The sequence below is a fragment of the Gadus macrocephalus genome, chromosome 20 (assembly GCF_031168955.1).
Source record: "Gadus macrocephalus chromosome 20, ASM3116895v1".
Lineage (NCBI taxonomy): Eukaryota > Metazoa > Chordata > Actinopteri > Gadiformes > Gadidae > Gadus > Gadus macrocephalus.
The window spans coordinates 11186231-11211614 of record NC_082401.1 but is presented as its reverse complement, the minus strand read 5'-3'; the positions used below and the strand labels follow the sequence as shown (position 1 = coordinate 11211614).

Here is a 25384-nt window from a genome sequence, read left to right as displayed (position 1 = left end):
GGACAAAGGTGGGGCTGACCTCCAGTGCCTTAAAGAAAATGGACCGCCACCTCGCCTTCATCATCCCGAATGCCCTCTCAATGACATTTCTCGCCCGTGCGTGCCTACGGTTGTAAAGGGCACGCACAGGGTCTCGGACTAGTTCCCTGTAAGGGGTCATTATGCAAATTGGGCTCGTCAAACACGGATACCCACCATCCCCAAGGATGCACCGGCCCTCAGGTGGGTACAAGGCCTCATAATAGACCGGACTGTTCCTCAGCACCCTTGAATCGTGGACAGAACCTGTGAATCCAACAAAGACATCAATGAACCTGCCTCGGTGGTCACAGATGGCCTGCATCTGGATTGAATGGAAAAGCTTCCGGTTGAAGTAGCAGGCTCCATCTGCTGCTGGGGGCTTCACACGAATGTGGCAGCCATCTATGGCCCCCACTGCCACATTGAATGCTTGCGAACCAGCCGATGCCGCAAAGCCATTCCCAACTTCCTCCAGGTCCTGTGGATGTCCAACTACCCTCCGGAGAAGGCCCACAATAGCCATGCATGTCCGGTGTACCATGTCGAAGACCGTGGACCGTGGGATGTCGAAAGCCCTCGACACCACTGGAAAAGTGGTAGCATGGGCAAGCCAATAAATGAATACCAACACGTTGATCTCTATTGGCCAACCATGGTCCGAGTCAGACCCCAGCATTCCAATAAGGGCTGTGATGGTCTCCCGAGACAAGCGGAGATCTCGCTTGAGGTCTCCACCATTGTAGTAGAGACGAAGGATGGGCACATGCAGATTAACCTCACGATAGGATGTGGGATTTGCACCTTCAGCCTGTAGATAGACAAAATGAATGATAGAATAATTTTATTTTATTTTTTTCAACATGTACGTTATTTGTGTGTGTGTGTGTGTTCAATAAAAAAGGAAAAATTAACTTCAATCGTCTTTTTCACGGAGTAACAAATAACTGTAAATGTATTATTATTCCAAAAAAATTACGTACCAAATGTCCACATATATACAACATAACCTGCCGGTAAGTCGCTCTACGAGATGACCGACGACGACGCCTTCTAGCAGAGATATCCATTTCAAGAGCCATTCGCGTAGAAAGAGACATTTTTTTCATTCAATTGCAACGATAATGAGACGGAAAACAGGTAAATTTTGCCGCCACCTGGGGGGAGATACGTCATCTCCAAACATCTGGTGGAGTTTCGGCGGTGTGCGGAAGCGTTCGGAGGCGTTCTACGCATGTCTGTAGACCGTACTACACAGTCAAGTGTAGTATGGTCAAGTAGTAGACACTAGACAGAAATAGTATGTACTAGGTATTCGGATGCAGCCTAAGTCATGTCTGCGATTTGGGCATATTTTAAGATAAAAGATGACGAGAGGAGTAAGGCAGAGTGTAAGATCTGTAATGCTACGGTGTCGAGAGGCGGAAAGGAAAGTACTTCTTTTAATACAAGCAATCTGATAAAACATCTGAAGACGCCCCATAGTGCTAAGTACACAGAGTTCAGTAATGCTAGCGGCGCAAGACCGAAGCAGCCAACCTTAACTGACGTCTTGCAAAAGCGAGAGAAAATGTCCAAAGACAACTCACGGGCAATAAAAATAATAGAGGCACTTACTCACTTCATAACGCTCGATGACCAGCCACTTTCAGTTGTTGATAATGTTGGATTTTGCCGTCTTCTAGAAGTGCTAGAGCCCAGATATGAGATTCCCAGTCGCCTCTACATCACAGATGTGATGTTGCCAAAGGTGTATGATAAAGTGAAAATCACATTAGGGTCCTTGGTGCATGATGCTGAGACAATAAGCTTCACAACTGATATATGGACCAGCAGTGTCTGCCCAATGTCTCTCCTCAGCTTGACTGCCCAGTGGATAGATGAAGCGTTTACCCTTCAACACATTGCCTTACACGCAAAACCTTTTCGGGGCTATCACACTGGCAAAGCTATAGCTAATATCTTCGAAGACATGCTACAAATATGGGGTATCCAAAAAAGCTCTGTCCATGTTGTGCTCCGAGATAACGCAAGAAATATGATCAAGGCCATGACGGCTGCGGGGCTCCCTGTGTGCTGTGTGTTGCTCACTCGCTTCAGCTGGTGGTTCACAAGGGCCTTCTCTCTCAGAGGAGCGTTGGTGATGCTTTGTCGGTCGCAGAATAGTTGGGCATTTCATACATTCAGATTTAGCCTACTCCTGCCTCGAGGACATCCAGTTACAAATCAATCAGCCTACAAAACGACTCCAACAAGACGTACAGACTCGCTGGAACAGCAAATTTTACATGATCCAGTCCCTGATCGAACAGAAACGGGCGCTGGGAATGTATGCGTCCGAATACGATATCCTGGACAATCTCGTGCCTGGCCAGTGGACTCTGCTGGAGAAGACTGCGTCTGTTCAGCTCTTCGGATGATATGGCAGTAGAAGTGATTCCTGCGATTACTGTGTTGCTGAGGTTTCTTTCTAGAGAGATCGAGGAGGACCAAGGCATCAAAAATATGAAGCGAACGTTATCTGCAGCTGTCATGAAGCGATTTTGCGACGTGGAAGAAAATCCGCTCTATAGCCTAGCAACTTTGCTCAATCCGAGGTAGGCCTATACCCACTCTCTCTTTCTCTCTCTCTCTCTCTCTGCATGCATACATGTGTGTGTCTGTGTTTGTGTGTGTTTGTGTGCACTAAGCAGTGAACGCAACAATTCTAAGTTGTTTCTTCGCTGGGATTTTTTTTAAATAGGAATTCCTAAATGGCCACATGGCTAATGACCGTAAATGTTGTCTGTTTTAGATACAAAAGTGTGTATTTCTCAAACACCAACACTGCTGCAAATGCCAAGGAGGAGATACTGATGAGACTGATTGCAGAACAGGACAATCAGGAAGAGGACATCCACTGTGAAACACCTACCAGAAAACCACGCAGGGAGGACCAGGCCAGCAGCAGTTTAGACTGTATATTTGATGAAATTGCAAATGAGCAAGCATCAGTAGCACTGACCCCAGCTGCTGTGGGTGTTACCGCACAATTGGAGACATACCTTTGGGAGGCTCCAGTGGCCCGTGAGGACAATCCACTGCAATACTGGGGGGTTAACAAAGTGCGGTTCCCTTCTCAGGCCAAAGTGGCATGCAAATACCTCTCAGCACCTTGCAATAGCGTTGAGAGCGAACGGCTGTTTAGCTCAGTGTCACACATTGTGAATGAAGGCAGAAACAGGCTGAAACACCTGATCAAGCAGAGATGATTCTGTTCATAAAAAAAAAATCTGCCTCTCACTTTCTCCAAAAATACAGTCTAGTTCAGAGACAACATTGTGTGTTGATAGCCATTTGACAACATAGTTTGTTGATTTGTTTAGCCTTTCTGAAGAAACATGGGAATAGCGCAACATGGTTTGTGTACTTGAAAGAAGGAGACTTTTGATAACTGAAATGTGATAATGTGCTTATTAAGCAATAGTTCTACTCACTTTGTGATTATTTTTGTTGTTATTCGCTTTATCTGGTTATATTTACATTTAGTCTAATGTGATGGAATTTTGTCTTTGAAGGCTTCTTTGTTAAAACCAGATAGCTCTGTTTAATATTGGCTTGGAATAGCCTTCTGTTCATTTTGTATAGCCTTACTAAAGGCTTGACATAATCTTCGGAGGAGAAAATAAAATCTGCCTTCAAATTAATTGCACTTCTTTCACAGAGACCAAATCCAGAAAATATCGGTACCGGTACTCGGTATCGGCAAGTACACAAATAAAAGTATCAGTATCGTATCGGTTTGTAAAAAAGTGGTATCGGTGCATCCCTAATTTAAATAACGTATCTGGATTTTTTGCCTCTGAATTTAATATATATATATTTTTTTAATTTTCAATAAATCATTTTCAGCTTTATTTTTCAACGTTAAACAATTCAACTTAAATATTTTCAATGTCCCTAAATTCATCATGCAAAATTCAGCTGCAAAATTCAATGGATGAAAATTCAATGTTAACATCCGGGGACCCAAGGCAGAGCAATTGATCCTAAATGCTAAATCGCGGTCAAGCAAGGAGAGCAGGAATAAGAGCGTCACTCACTGGTTCTTTCTTTCTTACTACAAACGTTAAGTTAAAGTGGCCTCAGTCACTTAACGTTAAGTGGCTGGAGCAAAACGGTATATACGCCTCTGTGGTGGCATAACAAGAGCGCAACGAGCGTGCAGAGCCAACACTATTCCGCACCGAGTGATATGATAAAGATATGAGGATGACCAATTAAAAGCAGGTTGCTGTCGGTCGCCTCTCCCCGAGGCACGCCGTGCTTCCACTCGAACTACCGGCTGCTGCCGCTTCAGTTGCGTAATACTCTCAAAATCTGATGGCACAGATTTACTTCCATATCCACACGGCCATTTATTGAGGTTGGGTGCCAGCCAGCTTTTCCATCAAGACAGTGTGAAGGCACACGCTGCACTAGGGTTGCTCGATTATGGGAAAAATCATAATCACGATTATTTTGGTCAATATTGAGATCCCGATTATTCAAACGATTATTTTTGAGTTTGAAAACAGTTTGAAAACAAACTTTGTAACTGAGAACTTTGAATTTCGCCTTGAAAAAGTAAAATAAATAGTCAAAAAGAAAATGTTCCAATCTGAAATGATATACAGATATGTATCCAGCTGTTCTGCCCTTTCTATAAAACATAAAAAAAGATATAATAATAATAAGAAAAAATAAACATTGAAAAAGTTGATTATGTAAATGTTGTGATTGTTTGACGCTAAAATCGAAATCACGATCAAGATTTGATTAATCGCCCAGCCCTACGTTGCACTGATTCAAGGTCAAATTCACTAATATTTCTTATTTTTAACATTAATTAAAATTCATCCCACATTTGTTTGAAAATCAATTTTTAGTTTTTTTTACGTTGGAACAGGGTCCTCAGGGTTGCCTTTGACCCTGTTGTCATTCTTGAACACGAGGCATTGATTGGTGGCTTCAAGTGTCTAACATCTCACAAAAAAGGAACAGGCTCATCACACAAATTACACTGACCTCCTGGAGCTTGCTGAACTACTTGGCTGCCAGTATTTTGAAAAGTTAAAAGTAAATATTAATGCTTGTCTTTCTTTAATCAACATCTTCATAAAGTTTGTAATATTTAATCTAAGCTAATTTCAGGGCTCCAGACTAACATTTTGCATTGGTTGCACTGGTGCGCCTAGCTCATTTTGTTTTAGGTGCACCAGCAGAAAATTGAGGTGCACCCAAATTTCTCATTACGTCGCCTTTAACGCCAAAAGGATTTTTTAACAACAATAAGGTGTAGAGAAATACTTTATTTTAAGCCCAATTATATAGCTATATATATAAAAAAAACTCATAGCCTATGCATATTTTCGCCTTTGCTAATTGCATTATGTCAGCACTTTGAAGTGAGCTATAGACCGAATTTCACATAAGTTCAGGCACTAACTGATATGAACATACTAACTGTTGTACAGACTACTTGTACACAAGGAACCATGTGATTTTACTGTATAGAATTTGAGAAAATGTCTTTTGAAAAACTCACATATGCATATTTTGGCCTTTGCAAATTGCATTATGTCAGCACTTTGAAGTGAGCTATAGACCGAATTTTGAGAAAATGTCATTTAAAAAACTCACATATGTATATTCTGCTGGCCAATGGAGTCGAACGTCCGCACTGGCGGCCAACTTGCCACAGTCAGCTGCTGTTGGTAGTGGTACATGTACTTTTTAAATAACCATAACTTGCTACATTTTCAAACGGTTTGTTTTGTTATAAACGTCAGAGATGTAGTTACGGCACTGCATACTTGATACTGATGAACAATTATGTTAGATTCTAAAAAAATTTAATAATGTTCTAAAATAGGTACAATATTATAACCACGTTAATAACGTTTGTAAGAAACCAAACCGTTGGTAAACCGGTTGAAAATGTAGCAAGTTATCGTTATTTAAAAAGTACATGTACCACTACCAACACAATGTTATGGGTGAGCAGCTGACTGGCAGGATGGCCGTAAGTGCGGACGTTCTAGACGCCGCCGTAAGACATTTCTATATATCTACACACTACACGGGTTTTATTTTGAAAACGTTGCGAGATACCACCCAAAGGCTGTTTAGAGTAAAGGCGCACAAAGATTCTGTGTGATAGACAGCTGGCTTAACCGCGGATTAACGAATGGCGGCTCACTTGACCGCAGTTTACCAACGTCCGCAGCTGTCTTCTTCTTTAATGTATCTCCTATTACACCAATAAATTGGGCACATGCCGTATCATTGCTGTAGGTCGGGTTGACGTTTAATCCATTTTTCTTCATCAAAATAATCTCTGATTTAAATGTCGTGAACGGCATTTCCTCCTTTGCAATGTTGTATGCAACATTACATTTTATGATAATTTCGGATTCCTCCGAGGACCTGATTATTACAGCCTGCCTCTGAAATGCAGCTGGGAGAGGGGCCACTTTATCCACACATTTGTCACGCCATATTGTGTGCTTTCTGGACATTTTTTAACGTTTCGATACGAAACGACTTTGCCTCGCCTACTATTACCGGCCATATTCTGACCGCACTCCCGACAGTAAATGCAGTGCATTGCATTCCGTCCTTTGTCGTATTTCAGCCAGGGAAATTGTGTCAACCAGTCATGTCTGAAAGAGTACATTTTGGGCTTTTTAATTTGAGTCTCGGGGCCGGGCTCAATCTCAGACTTGGTCGTCTCCTCTGGTTCCGAATCTATAATGCCATCGCCGAAGGACCGGGGCCAGTTGGCATCTTCCCAGGGACCGTCGCCGGTGTCTTGGCTGGATTTCTTAATAAAAAAAACTTTCAATGTTTCTACCTCTCTTCATTTCACTCGTTTTGTCGTGTTTATTTTCTTTTCTGTTTCATTTAGGCAACTCTGGCGCTCAGCCTGCTCAGGTCGATCGCATTTCTTCAACTCACACTTAGAGCAGTGAAAAAGAAGATAGCCAATCAGAGGCAAAGAAACGCCCCCAGCTCTGTCTCTTATTGGTGACAACCATGGTTGACAACAAATCAGGCGTCCATAGAGAGATGCTGCGCTTCCGCAAAAAAAACAAAAATTCACCCGAGCAGCATCAGCAGCGTCAGCAGCGTCAGCAGCGTCAGCAGCGTCAGCAGCGTCAGCAGCGTCAGCAGCGTCAGCAGCGTCAGCAGCGTCAGCAGCGTCAGCAGCGTCAGCAGCGTCAGCAGCGTCAGCAGCGTCAGCAGCGTCAGCAGCGTCAGCAGCGTCAGCAGCGTCAGCAGCGTCAGCAGCGTCAGCGCGACCTAGAATTTTTTTAAGTCGCACTATTAAATATTTTGGTCGCACTCTGGAGCCCTGTAATTTGTTCTCTTTAAGATTGGGAAGAAGAAAATTACACATCACACAGAATCATGGATGAGGTGCTAAAAAACCTGGGCACTGTTGAAGAGCCCATCCTCAAATCCATCAGTGCCTCTGTGGCAATTGGGCTGGAGGTCGACGTGAACATTTTGTTGATTTTTCTGTTAAGAAGCAACTTGATGTTCACGTTAGGTATAGTTTTATTCAGAATTTTATTCAGAATGACAACAATTAAGACTTAAAATAATTTAAGTCTACATGTTTTTATTATGTTTCATATGTCTCTTTGTTCATCAGATACATGGACAAGAAGGGACTGCGGAACAGACAATTTCTGAACCTGGTGACAGTCAGCGATGGTAGAGCTGACACTATCGTCAAAGCAATAAGGGAGGTCCTCACAAAAAAGAACATTCCAAACCAGAAGATCTACGGCCTGGGGACAGATGGAGCAGCTGTCATGACTGGTATGAACTACCAACAAAAACAAGGTTGATATTTACTACTTAAAAACTAAATCATGATTTACTTATTTTTTTCCTGAAACAGGGAGAGGGAATGGGGGGGGCAAGCAGCTCCGGGACACCTTCCCATGGTTGGTGTCACTTACATGTGCCACATATCATCTCGCCCTGTGCTGTAAGGACGCTTCAACAGGAGTGGCTTAAATTGACTCCTTCAGGGACCTTTTACAGCAGCCACACCTGTACTTCGGGAACAGTGCTAATCGCAAAGCTGTACTCCAGGCTGAATCAAAATGCTTAGGCCTAGATAACCTGAAAGTGAAGATAATATAATGGGGAAAAAAATCTATTCCATATGTGGAGGCACCTGATATGATATGAATTAATATGCTTGCAACTCATGGCTCTAAATATTTTTCAGAAGTGAAGGACACACACTGGCTGTCGCAAGCCATGGCCATTTCCAACATGCAGCGGAACCTGAGTGCGGTCCTGGCGGCCTTGGCCGAGGAGAATGAGCTGAAAAATGCCCAACAGCCAAGGGGCTGTACGGCTTTTTGACCACCTAGCGCTTTTTGGCATCGTTGTACCTGCAAGCGGATGTGCTGCCACAACTTAGCAAGCTGACAAAGGTGTTCCAGAAGGAAAATGTGAACTTCCTGGTTCTGAAAGTTCAGGTACCTTCCAATAATTTATTTTTGACACCATTGACCACATTAGGTCCCTGTGACAATAGCTTGATTCTGAGCAATTAAGGATGCTGGAGACCATCAGCTACCTGGGTCTTTCCTGTCAAAGCTCCACCCAGACCAGGACAACCCTGCGGCACTCAGGCTTATAATATTGACCATGAGGAAGAACGGAACGAGAGAGGTAGACGCCAAGAGGGACTGACCACGGACGAGCTCTGGGCCCGATTCAGGAGCCCGGTATGTTTAATTTAGATGCCTGTTCAGGGCTCCAGAGTGTGCCTAATTTGGGCGCACATGCGCCTAGAATTCGGGGTAGTGCGACCAAATATTTTATTTGGGCGCACCGGTGCGACTGAAAATTTATCTGGTATAATTATTATTATTTATTTTTTTTACAGAGCAGTCTATTCATAATATTGTAATAACCACGGAAGAGGCAGTGAATGAAGTATTGATTAGACAGCAATTTATTAGATACCTAAAAAACCGTTGGACACGCTAACACGCAAGACCGGTAACAATAGCAACGCCGGTAAACAAACCCGCGAAGCCCAATCCAGGGGCCTGTACTACGAAGCTCGATCAGAGGGTTAGCGAGGTATGTTGAGCTGAAAGCCTGGGTTAGCTGTACCATGAAAGTCGATCTCTTTAATCGCGCTGTATCACCATTGGTGACTCGCAACCAAACCTGGTCGGGAGAAGCTTTTCAGCGAGTCTACCCGGAGATCGGCTACTTATATCGGCGTGCGCAGCTTCCTAGCCCCTCCTCCGATAATGGCGTCACCATTTGTTGGTGTTCCCATGGACCTCGGCGCACTTATCGTACAGGCGTCTCTCCGGAAACAGAGGGTTTTTGGGGACAGAACTAATCCCTTGGCATTGTCTGACGATATTCTTTATGAGAGATACAGATTCGGCATTTATTTAAGGCATTTATTTAATGGTCAAAATATTCTTAATCAATGGCATAAATATCGACGGTGCAACCAGTGCAGCTGCCCGGTTGCCCCCCCGTCAACAACTCAGCGCAATGCAGGCACGGTCCAACGCCGCCCCCCCCCCCCCCCTCAAAAAGAAAAATTCTGTTCAATCATTTGTTATTGCTTTGGTTAGGTGATGGATCCATATATTGATGGCCTGCTGGAGAGCCTGGAGGGAAGGTTCCAGAACCTGGACCTTTTAGGGGCCTTCCATGTGCTCAGCCCTCAGGCAGCGACTGGTGATGAGGCAGTTCACGTGGCCAATTTGCAGCTCGTTGTCGGCAAATTTTTATAGAGCAACAAGGTGCTGCAGGAATGGCCCTTTTTCAAGCAGCATATGCTAGTTGGGACATTGAAGGTATCATGAAATGAATTACATTGAGTAACATTCTTTTTCAGGAGTTCTCTAGCCTAGATTAATGTTGGGTTTAATGTGTTTCAGGACATGGATCAGAAGCACCTGATGCAGGGCCTGGCGTCAGAGGTGGGTGAATGGGGGCAGCTCTACCCATCACTGAGCAAGCTGGCAGCCATTGGCCTGACCATAGTAATATAATTATTTGACTTAATTCAAATCTCACCCCCTAGGGCCCCATTTCCACTCGTCTGTTGATTTTTTTATTTTTTATTTTTTTTCCAGGTGAAGACTGACCTGAGAAATCATTTACAGGGGCATCTTGCCACTTGTATGCGCTTGAGCATCAATGACCCCCAACAAGAGAGTTTCCTTTTGAGAGAGCCATAGAGCTATTCGTTCAGACCCCTCGAAAGATCAAATGCTCTAAGGCAGGATGCAAACTGTGACACCACTAAGGCTTTGTTTTAGACCCACCTTGAACCTTGATAGTTTGGGGCGAGGGCAGGGTAGGGTAGGGAGTTTAAAGAAGTGGGAGGGAGGGAATGGAGGAGACTGAGATGGAGGGGAGTCGGTTGAAAGGTTTTGAGGGCCAGAGGTGTGAACGATGGGTGGAGAGGATTGTGATGGGAAAAGGGGTGGGAGTGGGAAGATGCCTGGGTTGGTGGCACAGACCTTTTCAGCAATCTAAACTGTTAATCCAAATTACACCCGAAAGTGGAAAAAGATAAACAGAATTCTGAAAAAAGGCTTTTTCTAAGAGGAGAATATGTTTTGTTACCTCAAGGAGATATGGCAAGAGCAAAGAGAGCAAGACCAGCACTTTGTTATTTTATTTGGTTTTTTTTAGAACATAAGGCCTGCCCATGTTTGGAAATCAAATGCTGTCCATCTAAGGCCAGACAAATTTATAGCAAAAGCAAACTAGAATATCTGGATGTCTCACAAGGATCCTCCTCATAGCCTACTAGATCAACCCCCTCCTTGTTCAGAAGGGCCAAAAGTCTCCAAATAAATCAAATCAATACAATTTTTTTAGGCATTTTGAACGGATGTGTTTTTGACAGAAGATTATTAGAATCTGAATGATCAAACAATAATCCAAATTAAGGTACAATTATTGTCAAACTGTGTTACATGTGGCACTGCTTCGTCAGTGTCATGTGATTGACTGCAAAGTACTATTCATGTGACCGTATCCGAGTTCAGTTAGTTGCATCTTTGTGAATGAATGGAGTATGCTCCAACGTTAGGGCTTGTTTCAGTCTCAGTTATAGTAAGGTAACAGACTGGCTTCCACCAACTAGCCTTCATCGGTTAAACTTAGTTATATTAAAAATATAAACATGTGTTTACTCTTGTATTGTACTTTATTGCTGTTCGACTATGGCATATAGATATATTTTTGAGAACATTTTATGAAGAAAGATTGAAGATGATTTTAATGTCAAATTCCTTTCAATCCTCCTTTCAATGTTCTTCAGTGAAGCATCCATCGATACGTTAAATTAACTCAACCCTGTTAGGAGCACGTGGAAGCTTCTCAATGGACTTTGAAAGTACGTTGAGTCAGGGTCATGAGTCAGTAGTTTGAACAATAGGGGGCGTCATGCAGTCTTTGGGTCTGTTCAGGTATAAATGTAGGGGCTTGACACAGGTAGAGCATCAGTTCACCAACCGATCTCTGAAGGACCTGAAAGACCAACACAGCCATTATGATGGGCAAGGTATATATAGATACACATATATATAGTATTAATGTAAATAATTGATTTGCTTTAATATAATGAGATTATATAGATTGATGGCTTTAATGAAATTATAAACAATGGCTGACAATATTTTGGTTTCAGATCACTTTCTACGAGGAGAAGAACTTCCAGGGTCGCTCCTATGAGTGCATGAGCGACTGCTCCGACATGTCCTCCTACATGAGCAGGTGCCAGTCCTGCAGGGTGGAGAGCGGCTGCTTCATGGTCTATGAGAGGAACAACTACATGGGCCAGCAGTTCTTCATGAGGAGGGGAGACTACAACGACATGCACCGCATGCAGAGCATGGGAATGATGTTTGACAACATCAGGTCCTGCAGAATGATCCCCTTTGTAAGAGAAGTAACCGATAGTTCAAACATTACTCTCCCCCAGTTCAACTTCTACATTGGTGTTTAGTGTGTATGGTTATTTAGGTTATGAGTCTGCTCAGATTTTTCTTTGGATATCTGCATTACAGCACAGAGGCCAGTTCAGGATGAAGATCTACGAGAGGGAGAACTTCGGTGGTCAGTCCAATGAGCTGATGGACGACTGTGACAACATCCAGGAGCGTTACCGCATGTCTGACTGCCAGTCCTGCCACGTGATGGACGGACACTGGCTGATGTACGAGCAGCCCCACTACAAGGGCAGGATGATGTACATGAGGCCCGGAGAGTACAGGAGCTTCAGGGATATGGGCATGAGCGGCCAGAGGTTCATGAGCATGAGGCGTATCACTGACATGTGTTAGTTTACTCATCAATAAAACGTGATCCAACTTACATTTGCTGGATTTCTTGATGGTCATTATAACTTGATAGCACCTGACTATCTAAAATAATACATTATATTCTGGAGATAGCCATTATGATTAAAATAATTTGACAGCAATTTTAAGGGAGATTGTATTTTAAGGATATGGGGTACAAAAGTAATTACAATACAAAACATATTGTAGTATTTACATTATCTATGTAAAAGTTACTATGGTAATATGGTAAATAAATATAAATATGGTTATGGGGATATTGTGCGCATGGGGATATTGAGGAAGACTTCAAACTCAACCAAACTCAAACATTGAATATCAATTAACAATATGCATTGCATAACAATTTACATATCTAATAAATAATCCCTTATTTTGCCGGACTTTGCAAATGTGTAACTATCTTCTGAATCCATACCTGAACCAAACCAACAGCACTTTCTGGAATGTATGATTGTTTTAAAAGAAAAGGATAATTATTTGATATTTTTATGATGTTATTTAATTCAAAAAACAATCCGAAAAATGTAAAACCAAATACACAAATAAGCATGGAAACAAATGGGCAATTATCATGTTACCCAAATTAAGATGGATTCCATTCGGTAGTTTTCGACAATACTAATTCCCTTCCTCAAACACTACAATTGAAAATCATCATTATTTCTTACAGACAACTAAATCCAATCAACACAGAAACTATACCATACCTTTGCTTACAAATGACTTCAAATCGTTAATACCAATCATCACTCATCCTCATTGTTCTAGGAATAGTTTATATAAATGTCAGCATCTAAGGATTCATTCTCCGACAACTATTCAACAATCTTCCAGAGGGATTCCAGGAGTTGGTTAAAAGCTGAGGCTTCCAGTAATAAACAGCCCAAATTAAAAACACATGGGACCCAGGCCTCAACTCCCTAACTCTGTTTCCGATGCTTTTTCCTTTTCCACAACTTACTTTTCCACAGCCTGAGCGCTATTGTGACCTATTCTCCCTTCCAATCATTCTTCCCCAAGGGCTCCTCCTTGCTATTTAAGGTAAAGCCTTCCCCAAAGACCACCCCTGTATAGAGAGGCAGATTCAAACAAATCTCATTCTTCAGGTATGGACCTTGGACAACCGAGAAAAATTGTATGGGAATCAATCGTGCTATATGAAAAAAAAAATTATAATTTTGATCTAAATCGGAAGGAAGGAAATTTTAAATGGTTCTTTCCTGATCAAAAAATAGTAATATTGTTTAAAATATCAGGTGTAGAAGAATGTGCAACACCAGTCAAATTTTTAAAGGGATCAAAATTATTTGTATGATTAATAGCCCACTTTAGTCTGTTTTTATCTGTTGACATTTCTGTAGGTACACAGCTGTAAACATGAATTAATAATAAATATGTATTTTCATTGATGGTGAAATCTATTTAGACATCCCTGCCAGGAACATTTCATTGAGGTTCGGAAATAAAAAATGTATGAGGCGCAATTAACTCCCACATAACTTTTCAGATTCCAGAGTCAAGACGTGATGCATGAGATGGGGACTTAGCCAATCTATTAGCCTTTTGAGATCATCCTATACTTGCGAGTACACACACTGTTCCTTTCTGCATAGTCATTATCCCTCTGACCCCATTGAAAGCCTCTTCCAAAAAAACAGAGGTCCCACCAGCGCTCCGGGAGTGGGTTAAATTTGATGATAGCAAAGGCATACCGCAGTCTGCTGACTTAAGAAATAACATGGCGGTGCCCGAAGAAGTTGCGGAATCTAAACCGTTCATCCCAATGAAGACAGAATAATGGTAAAAACATGAAAATAATTCTGCAAAGGCTTTTTCAGAGGGGAGAATATGTTGTTTTGCTTTACTTTAAACCAGATACGGCAAGAGCAAAGAGAGCAAGACCAGCACTTAGTTATTTCATCCATTCATTTAAAAATATAAGGCCTGCCAATGTTTGGAAATCAAATGGTGTCCAGCTTAGGCCAGACAAATTCATAGCAAATGCAAACTTGTATATCTTGATGGTCTCACAAGGAATCTATGGATTTTGAATGGATGTGTTTTTGACAATTTAGAATCCGAATTGTCAAACACTAATCTAAATTAAAGTACAATTATTGACTGTTACATCTGGCACTGCTGCGTCAGTGTCATGTGATTGACGGCACTGCTGCTGCACTATCTAAGAGCAGAAGGAGAGCGAGTGTCTGGCACTCTTGGCACCGCAGTGACTTTAACAAATGCAGTGGAGCTGATAAAATAACATTTTGCCGCTCCACTAAGTACTCTCCCCTTCGAGTCATTTTTAAGAGTTACCAACGGTCGGGTGAGTCGGCGGCTGATTTACGGGGTTTGGCTAGCGTTTGCAAATACTTGGCCTTACAGGACGAAATGAGAAGGGAACACCCGATATTGTACTCAAACTCAAACCAAATTAGGGAAAGACTAACTGGAAAATTATGATCTAACATTAGCAGCAGCTCTGAACCTAAAAGTTCAGTTTCAATCTGCTCCGGAATGTGCGGGCGAATTAATCCACCTATTCCATTTCTCTGGGACTCACCAAGGCAGTGGGCACGCTCGAGTCCCGGTTGCCCATCCTCCACGTGAGGGCAGACATTAGCGAGGAGAACATACTACTAGCCACTCAGTCATGTGACCGCCCACACCAGCTGTGTGGAAATTGTGTTTCTTCTGCACAGAGTTCCCGTTGTCCAGTAATTACCGGTCTTTGACCGGAAAAAAATGAGGAGGACCGAAAATTCTAAATGTCTCCGGTCAGAATGACCGATTAGAAATAAGGCCCCGTCCACGCGGAGCCGAAACGTTCGAAAACGATCCGGTTTCGTTTTATGCGGAATATTCAAGGCGCTGGTTCTCCACAGAAAAAAGTGGAGCGCATCAACCCTGCGCGCATACAGCACGCGCGCTTTATACGAACATTCAGTCACGAGGAGATTCAACGTTTTAAATTGAGCATAAATACTTTGTATGAAAATAATTTGAATTGTGTTTAAATATGCTACAGTGGTAATTTGTTTCGCCAATTCATGTAAAACAATGAGGGTTTTGATTGTAGCGTAGCCTGTGTGATAAAATAAGTTGTTACATTTCGTGCACACGCTCAAATTGATCGCTATAGACTACCGTAGGTTTATGAATTAAAAGGCGGCAAGCTAGTGAAAGCCGGTGGCAAGCTTTGCGGAGAACCAGTATTTAATAACCATGGCGAATCAAAATATGATCACACACTTCTTCAAACAAAGTAGCAGCAGCGGCAGGTCTGATGTCACACACACACCTCCATCTGTGTCAGAAGAGGCGGCTGATGCTGTGCCCTTGGCTCCAGCAGAAAAGAGGAAGAAAACGCGGGCGTTCAGGCCGGACTGGAAAGAGAAGGTCCCCTGGGTGAGGTGCGATATTGTAGAGGATGAGGAGAGGCTGTTTTGCGCTCAGTGCGGAAAGATCAGGGAGGAAGAATGGCTTCACTCGGGGGTCCGCAAATATGCGATTCTCAAGTTTAACAGAGCACAGTCAGTGCAATGATCACATTTCGGTAGCCAACCTAAAACAGCTACAAATGGCCATGGAAGGCCAATGTGAGAAAGCCACCGACTCCTCCAAAAAAAAAGTTGTGCTCGCAGATGAAAGTTGTGTTTCACATGGCCAAACACGACATCCCGGGTCATCAGTATGTGGGGATGACAGAACTTCTGAGAGCAGTTCAGGCCCCGGATTTCACAGATTCTGAGGGGCTTTACCGGCACAGCGAATCCATCTGTGACATGGAAATGGCTCTCGAGGATGTGGTGTTGAAGGGATTGGATGAGAAAATACGAGCCAGTGATTACATCGGGATCATAATTGACGAGACCGTCAACATAACGGTTGACAAAAAGTTGATCCTGTATGTAAAATTGCAAGTGAGTGGAAGAGTGGAGACGTGCTTTGTGGGAAACTACGACGTACACTCCGGGACGGCACCGTTTATTTTCGATAAAGTAGCAGAGATTCTCTGCGGCAGGAATGTTGGCGCTCTCCTGAAAAAAAGAGCGTTTGTTTTCCATCCAGGTGCACTGTGTTGCCCATCGTACTGCGCTGGCCGCGATAGATGCAGCTAAAGCTGTGGACCGAGTAGGAGCATACAAGCGCACAATTTCTGCTGTGTACTCCTTCTACAAACACTCAGCTAGCAGGACCAATCACCTCCGTCAACTAACAGCAACTCTGAGCGAAGAGGACATGACGAGTCTGAAGCAGCCATGCGCTGTCCGCTGGCTGTCATTGCATAGGGCAGTGGAGAGTATTAAAAAGAACTGGCCTGCTTTGGTGATGGAGCTAAATGAAGAAGCTGTGGGAGGAAATGCCCAAGCCCAAGGCATCCTGGGACAAATCCAGCCATACAGCTTTATCGCCTTGACGCACACACTGGCTGATGTTCTCCCCGTGATGACCAAACTGAATTTGGTTTTTCAGAAAGATGATGTGAATCTGGCCACAATCCGACCAATGGTTCAAGCATCCGTCTCGGCCCTCACACTGCTACGAGATGCACCCAGTCCAGAAGAACAGAGGTACCAAACGGACTCCCAAGAAGGCATGTACAAAGGCATTCAAGTGACCCATGCAGGCGACCGGTCCATTCAAGCCTTTAAAAATGCCCGAACAAGCTACATTCAACACCTGATCGATGCTTTACACGCCCGTTTCCCTGACGATTCCCTGGATCTGCTTAAAGTGTAATTCCGGCACAAATTGAACACAGGATCTTTTTTTTGCCATGAATACCCATCAAATAAGCCCTCCAGATACCTTTTGAATTGAAAATCGAGTATTATAGTTTGCCGGGCGCAATGTTTGGCGTCCATGTTGTTGGCTTGGGGCATCGAGTTTCACTTCTAAATCTGCATTTTTGAACCACTAATATTGTTAAAAATATTACCAAACCTCTGCAGTAGCATGACTAGGGTCCCTACACATAAAACGAAGCACAAACAACTTAGTTTGCAAAGCCAGAGTTTAAGACAGTTTAACAAGCATTACCGGTAGGTCCGTGTTTCCAGGAAGTCCACACAAATCGATTGCCGAATGCGCCAGAGTTCAGTTCAAGGAGGAAAGTTTTGGAATTTATAAATAATATATAGCAAGTGTTGACACGTAAATCAAAGGAATTGCACATGTAAGTTAGTTACAAAATAATTGTTCGCTACAATCAAGCATGGCACGTTGTTGGAGGAAGACGCACTGCACACGTGATTGACGCATAGAGTGAAGGACAGCTCAAGCACCCGAGTAGACGACCCATCTACATCTTGTAGTCGAGAGAGATGGTTCGCGTTTGTGTTTTCCCCGGCTGCGAATAATAAATGAAGTTACACTCCAGGAACTTTTCATAGACTACCATTGCGGTACAATGACCGATCTCTGTTAGACCAGTGGCTTATTGTTCTGCATATGGACATTGAGAGACGCCAATCAAGATGCTAAGGCAGAAGGATGACCGCGTCTGCAGTGCTGATTTCTTCATTCCGAAAAGCTGATGACCCAAAGAACCCAAAAAGAGTTTCACTGAAGAGAAATGCAATCCCTCGAGTGCGGCAATTGGCTACGGATAGATTTGAGGTAAAGTTGTGTGCTTATTTTTTATTATGTTATATATGATTGTTCACAATTGATTGTTCACAAATAACAATTTTTATTATGTTATATATAGGGATGCAAACAATTAATCGATTATCGATTAATTGTCGATAAGAGATTACTCGATTAAAATAAATTACTTGCAATTAATCGCGTTTTTAACCCGTAATTCCCCACCAGTCCACGTGAGGGCGCGCTTGACGCCAGACGTACTTGACGCACACGCGGGAACGAGCGGGAACGCAAGCGCAGGACAAGACAAACGAAAAGCGGGACACACTGACACGATGAAGAGGGCAAAACGGAGTGCAGTATGGAGCCATTTCAAATTGATTGACGATAAAGACGCCAAATGTACAATATGTGGTAATATTCTGAAGTACAACAACTCCACTACTTCGTTAAATTATCACCTTAATGTGTCGCATTCAGCCGTGCTACAAGCAGCCGCGAGTGGTTCTCAATCGCAGCCTACAATCCCCACTGCGTTCGGACGAAGGGTATGTGACTCCACAAAATCAGAGGGCATTACCCAGCGGATCTGTGACATGGTTACCACAGACCTGCTTCCGATAAATGTGGTTGACGGACAGGGATTTCAAGAGGTACTAAAGTACATCGAGCCAGGGTACAAAATCCCATCAAGGACAACCATAACCACCCGCGTGGAAGCAAGCTACGTGAGGAAGAAGGCCGAGTTGAAGATACAACTTGCAACCGCGAATGTGGCCCTCACAACAGACTGTTGGACTTCCTTAACTACAGAAAGCTACATCACAGTTACATGCCACTACATTGAACCGGACTGGCAGTTAATGTCAGCAGTCCTACTCACAGAGAGCATGCCAGTGAGGCATACGGCTGACAATTTAGCTGACAAGTTAAATCAGGCTGTGGATATATGGGGACTCAGCGGGCGTGTAGTTGCTTGTCTACACGACAATGCACGGAATATCGTCTCGGCAAACAGTCCCACACGAGTCAATTGGCTCTCAGTTCCATGTTTCGCCCACACTCTGCAGCTGGCCATTAACGACGGTTTCGCTACCTACATTAACCGAGTCATTGTAGCTGCTAGCAGACTCGTGCAACACTTCAATCATAGCAATCCAGCAAACAAAGCGCTCGCAGCAAAACAGAAAGAAATGCAGCTGCCGTCTCATAAACTCATCCAATCCTGTAAAACCAGGTGGAATTCAGCCAGTGATATGTTTAACAGACTAACGGAGCAGCGGTGGCCCGTATCTGCTGTACTATCAGACCGCACAGTGACCAAACTCACAGACGCGAGGACGCTGGAGCTGAAAGATGAATATTGGCAATTGATGGAGGATGTGGCGCCACTGCTGGAAACACTCAAGTGTGCAACCACCGTCATGTCTAGTGAGACTGAGGTGTCCATATCAGACACGTATCCCATCACCTTCAGCCTGATCAACGTGCATCTCAAGACAGACGAGGGAGACCGCAGCAAAGTGGGGGAATTCAAAACCAGAGTGCGCACTTCACTGGGTGAAAGGATGAAGGTAAGCTAAATCCATTAATTTAATTATTGCAGATATTTCTAACTATGCATTGCACACAAAGCACATTGTTTGACAATTGTAGTTTTTAACTGCTTCTACTTGCTATCTTATCTAATTAATATTAATAATTAATATATATTAATGATTAATAGTGGTTCATTCATTAAATGATAAAAGACATCATATTAAAAACAAATGATTAAAAACGAAATCACATTTAAATCATATTTAAATCTAATTTATTATCTTTTTCTTCACAGATTGATTCTGATGGCCTGATGTCAACACCACCAATAGCCACCATGCTGGATCCTAGGCACAAGCACCTGGGATTTCTGACCCCACCAAGGAGGATTGGAGCTCATGCCAAACTGCTTGAAGTGCTGGCAGAAGCAGAAGCCCGACGTGGGAGCTCCACATCAGCAGATGCCGCTGGGGACCAGCAAGAGGTGGTCGGTGCAGTGCCAGTCCAGGGAGCTGTGCTTCAGAGACGCAGTGCTTATAGTTTACTCATGGGTGAAAACTATACCACCAGGAGCACCGATGACATAGGAAAAGAAGTGGACAGCTTTCTGAAAGATCCGCCACCACTCCTTGATTCCAGTCCCACAGCATGGTGGAAGGTCAATGAAGGAAGGTTTCCAAGGCTGGCAAACCTGGCACGAAAGTACTTGGCCATACCAGGCACGTCAGTCCCTTCTGAGCGTGTATTCTCAGCAGCTGGCCTAACTGTTAACAGGCTGCGCACACGACTTACTCCTGAGCATGTTGATATGCTGATCTTCTTGAACAAAAATAGATAGGTCTATCTATGCGATGAGGAGCACAAGGGATGTTTTTGTTGACTACAGTTCGGTCCTGGTTATAGTTAATGTTATTGTGATATTGTCCCATTTCCCAGTTTAAGGGGGATTATAACCAAAATGAATAAATCTTTGATTAAGGAATATGATTTGCATTTTTTCTTTATCATAAGGAAGATAGCATTTTATTTTACGTATATAGAAGATAGAATCTATTCAGAGGGAAATTCAGCTTCTCAGCAGAATTGCCGCTTATCAATTAATCGATCGATAAGATGAAACAACTATCGATTAATGAATTACTCGATAATTTGCATCCCTAGTTATATATGATTGTTCACAATTGGTGTGGGGGAGGATGCGTCACGAAACAAAGCTTTAAGTCCTATAAGCCCTAACTTCATTCGAGGAAGTGAAAGATGATCTTGTGAGTTGTCCAGGTAGGCCAACCTCGATTTATTGTGCATAAGGATTTGTGGTAGGAATTTCCGAACCACGTCAATCGTTTTCTGTGTCAACCGGGTAGAATAAAGTCATTAGAACGTTTAACAATTGCGGTCATATATTTGTGTAAAAACGGTACAAGACCATACAATAAACAATAAAACAAACGTTGCAAGGAGAAGTCCATTGCATTGGCTAAAGCCAGGAATTCATATTGCCATTGTAGGGCAGTATTGCCCCCCAATACTACCTTACCATTTGGTTTATTAAATGGTAATCTATCAGTTGAAGCTCCTCATGGTGTCAAAAAATGAGGGGTCGTGGCCGTCTTGATGAGATGGGTGGGGGATGTGGGCTGAATGGTTGTGAGTAGGGATGGGCATTTGAAGAAATTTTCTTGATCGAGCATCGCTAGAGTTATCGATCAATTATCGATTAATCATTAACTTTTTTCTATGCTTTTTTTCTAATGTTTTTATCAATGAAATCTTTATTCCAACAATAATGTATGGGCCAAAATTAATACAATACAGTTAACTTGAAGACCTACAACTGTTTAACAGTTTTAAAATAATAAATACAGGCATTATAGGTTATAGGCCAATGCGGCGCTCGTAAAGTCCGAACAATGCGCCTACAGGCGCTCTTAAAGGTTTGGAAACGATTCAACAAGACTAAATCTGTAGCCTATTCCAATTACAATAAGTAGCGAACTTATCGGACAACAATAATCAAACAAAGGCAGTAGGCTAAAAGTGGGCATTAAACTGTATAACTGTTATGAAAAAAAAGGGGGGGGAAAGGCCGACATATAATGCCTGCAGCCGGCGCGCGGAAAAGGCTCGCAACAAAAAGATGAGCCACCCATTTACAAACAATTGCATGAACTAGTCTATCTAAAAGCAATACCTTATTGAACATATATAAGGCTGGACTTGTTGCTAAAATATCACAGTTTTGGCAAAATGTAACGACTCCAAGAGGCACCAAGCGGAGCGAGAGTCAACACATTAAGAAAGAAAAGAGCGACTCACATACGGTGGTGACTGTCGTCCATAGCATACAGTAACTCCAGCCTACATATTTTTGTTTAGGAATATAAGCATGTTAACATGCTCGGGGGTCAGACGCGAACGCAGCCTTGTAACTGTCAGTCCAGCAGCAGAAAACACCCGCTCTGACGGGACCGAAGTTGCGGGGATGCAGAGGTATTGTCGCGCTAACTTTGACAGCCTGGGGAACCTTCTTCCATTCACTTTCCACCAGTCGGCAGGGTTATATTCAATTAAATGCTTCAAGACTCGCAGTATGCAACACAACGTCCTTTTAATCGATAACAATATAAATTGATCGACGCGTTTCTTAACGATCAATTATCGAGCATCGATTAATTATGCCCATCCCTAGTTGTGAGAGTTGAATGAAGTAGCCTACATGTTGATCCCATTTGTAACAGCAGAGCAAGATCCGTTTATGTTGCTCAAAGACAAATGCTGCATGCTATGCTTTCAGCATTTTACAGTTCAGACAATCCATCATCAGATACAAGAATAAACCTGTATGGCACAGAAGCAGCTGTAATATTAGTATGAAATGAATCCACAAATTTGATCTAAATAGGTATGCTACATTTGATACTGATTTCGGTGTTGAATATTCTCCTTCAACATTTAGGCTTGTGGTGTTCAGTCTTCTGGAACACACATGGACCTTTCAGAGTTGGCTGGAGTCACTCAGTCTACCCCAAAGAAGAGCAAAGACAACAGCGCTGAACAGTCCACATCTAGTCTGCTCTCAGCTTTGACCTTATCTCTGACTAGTCCAGAACCAGCCGTGGTCAGGCCAGGCACACAGCCCACACTATCTGGCAGATACCTGGCACGGCCTCCAACGTGGAAACTTCAAGAGGTAAGCATTGCATCACAAATGTTGCCGTTGATGTTTCAAGCCAAGAGACTTGACATTGTGAACTGTATATTTATTTATTTTTAATTGCAAGGTATTGGGTGCTACATCGGCATCATGGATTCTGCCTCATTCTGCCCCAGAAGACATTTCACCCGTGAGTGAATGGCTTGCTTTTCCAGCCCTATCTAACTGTATGCTTTGATGTCATTGTTGAACTCTGATTTAAAAACTTGCTTTGTTTCATAAAATCCAAAATATATCCCTGTAAATTCCACAGGAAGATGAAGATGATCCTCTACATGAAATGAGCACAAGTTTTGGTGAATTTGGACTAAACGATCCAGCTGACGATAGCTTCGAGCCACTGAGTGACACCTCCCCATCTAGTCCAGGATCGTGTTCAGGTTCTACATCCAGTAAAGGCTCTGAGAATAGCTCGGCAGACAGGAGGTGGTTGGTGGATGAGGCTAAACTGATGGAACTTTTTAAAACATGCCACCAATGCGGAACAGCCATCGAAGAGCAGACCACAACACAACATGGAAGCAAAATAAAAATTAAATGGACATGCCTGCAAGGACACAGCGGAGAATGGGAATTGTGCCCGGACCCGAGGCAGATGGGACCTAACAACATACTGACCTGTGCTGCCATCTTGTTTACAGGAGCAACCTTCACAGATATAAAAGACTGGGCATAACTTGTCAACCTACAACTCCCCAGTAAATCACAATACTATGCCATCCAATCCAAATGCCTCATTCCAGCTGTGAACGACGCATACAAGGCTCAGCAAGATAAAAACATTGAGCATGTCAGGGAACTGTGCTTCCGGACAGAAAGTTGACTTGGGAGGAGATGCCAGGTGTGATAGCCCGGGTATGCATAATTATTAATTCAATTTGAGTGTAATTTTGAACACCATAAGGTACAGCTATATTTATGTGTATGTATTTATTGTACAGGTTTCAGCGCCAAATTCTCCACATACTCCTTCCAGGATGATGCAACTGAAAAAATTCCAGTTAGTCCAGGTAAATCTGCATGAAACTTTTGTGAACAAAAATATATTACCAAGACAAGATGTATCCAGTTGGTTGGCTGATAAATAAGAATGTTATTCCATAGGTCACAGAGGCCCCCAGCTCTGTTGCCATGGAGGCAATTGGATTTCAAAGAGGCCTGGACCATCTTCTTTCAATGGATTTGGATGTTGGTGTCATAACCACTGATCGAGCTCCCTCTATACGGAAAATTATGAGGGAGAGCTATGGCCACATCCGTCATGAGTTTGACACATGGCATGTCAGTAAGGGTAAGTGACACATCTACAACAACCCATATTTTCACACAATATATTTTAATATTTTTGCAGATCTACCCTTTTTGTTTTTTCTAGGCATAAAGAAAAAACTTCTCAATCTAGGCAACAAAAAATAAAATAGAGATCTACTCCCATGGCTAAAATCTATCTGCAATCACCTGTACTGGTCCTGTAGCTCAAGTCATGGTGATGGAAAGGCAAGAAGGAACTTATGTATTGTCAATGGGCAGGGGCACCATAGTGCCAAAGACTGCACAAAAGCAATAGGTGAAATCTTTTGTGTAAATTGTGAATTGTGTAACCCAAAACCTTCATTTCGTCTTTCAGGAATGTGTGCGTCGGTGGACGTCACTGCTGCACCACATCTGTGGTGTGCATCGATGGGAGGAGGCTGGGGTTGAACATACATGTCATCATGCACCATTGACGGAGGAGGAACAACGAAAAAGAGGTGGATGAAGTCTGATTCTCCAGCGTTCCGGGCTGTGAAAGACGTACTCCTGGGAAAGAATCTTCTGCGTGACTTGCAGCAGATGGCCCTTTTCAAGCACACAGGTATGCCTCCAAAATAATTAACTTGAGATCTGGAGAAATGTTTTATTCCTATGACTTAAGTTTTACAACTACGCATGATTATATGTAGCAATACTCTACTGTGCCTCTCGAATAACCAGGACACTGTAGTTCTAAAAGTAGTTGTTTTAAATCTATCTTTCTGAACTATTTCTGAACACATGTTATTATTTAATTTTATCTAATATATTTTGACGGGTTAAATTGAACCTACACAGGGTCCCTTGAGGTATACCTCTCAGGGATGCTGAAGTATGAACCGAAAAGGCTCCACTTCAGCTATGACACCATGCTGGCCCAACTGGCAGTCATGGATCATAACGCAAATGTTGGCAGGCCACAGGCTAAAACAGCAGAAGGTAAAGAGAAGTCTGCTTCTTTAAATCTGTCATAAATACATTTAATACTTGAAAGATAAATGTTGTCAGCTTTGTGGATCATCAACATTCTAGCACCATATAGTCCATAATTGTACCGTGTAGAAATACTCAACTTCTTTCGTGTATCGTCTTCATATGTCCAACTTCGTGTCGTGTAGCCACTCCCTCGTCTCAGGTCCCACTTGGAAGAGGCCCTCCTCTGAGGGTGGTCTATGCCGGGGACAGGTGGTGATGATGTGGTCGGCAGTCTGCTCAGGCTCCCCGCACTCACACGCTGCACTGTCTGTTAGGCCCCACTTCTTCATGGACGCTTTGAAGCAGCCAACCCCTGTGCGAAGGCGGTTCAGGAGGGTCCATTGCCGGCGAG

General features: G+C 43.0%; 1 protein-coding gene and 1 long non-coding RNA gene across 2 annotated transcripts; both read left to right on the top strand.

Annotated features, from left to right (window-relative positions):
* Positions 1-11509: 11509 nt before the first annotated feature.
* Positions 11510-12429, top strand: LOC132449134 (gamma-crystallin M1-like). Its single transcript, XM_060040782.1, has 3 exons — positions 11510-11617; positions 11744-11995; positions 12123-12429. Exons 1-3 carry the CDS (start codon positions 11606-11608, stop codon positions 12396-12398), a joined length of 540 nt encoding a protein of 179 aa, XP_059896765.1. The 5' UTR covers positions 11510-11605; the 3' UTR covers positions 12399-12429.
* Positions 12430-22244: 9815 nt separating this feature from the next.
* Positions 22245-25033, top strand: LOC132449024 (uncharacterized). The gene is made up of 3 exons (XR_009523490.1): positions 22245-24055; positions 24140-24619; positions 24856-25033. It is a non-coding gene; the product is annotated as an uncharacterized LOC132449024 (long non-coding RNA).
* The last annotated feature ends 351 nt before the right edge of the window (positions 25034-25384 follow it).

What these genes read in the sequence shown, in the direction of transcription:
- LOC132449134 (XM_060040782.1), top strand. An exon ending in CCTGCAGAATGATCCCCTTT is followed by an intron (nt 11,996 to 12,122) that starts GTAAGAGAAGTA and finishes TCTGCATTACAG; the next exon opens with CACAGAGGCCAGTTCAGGAT.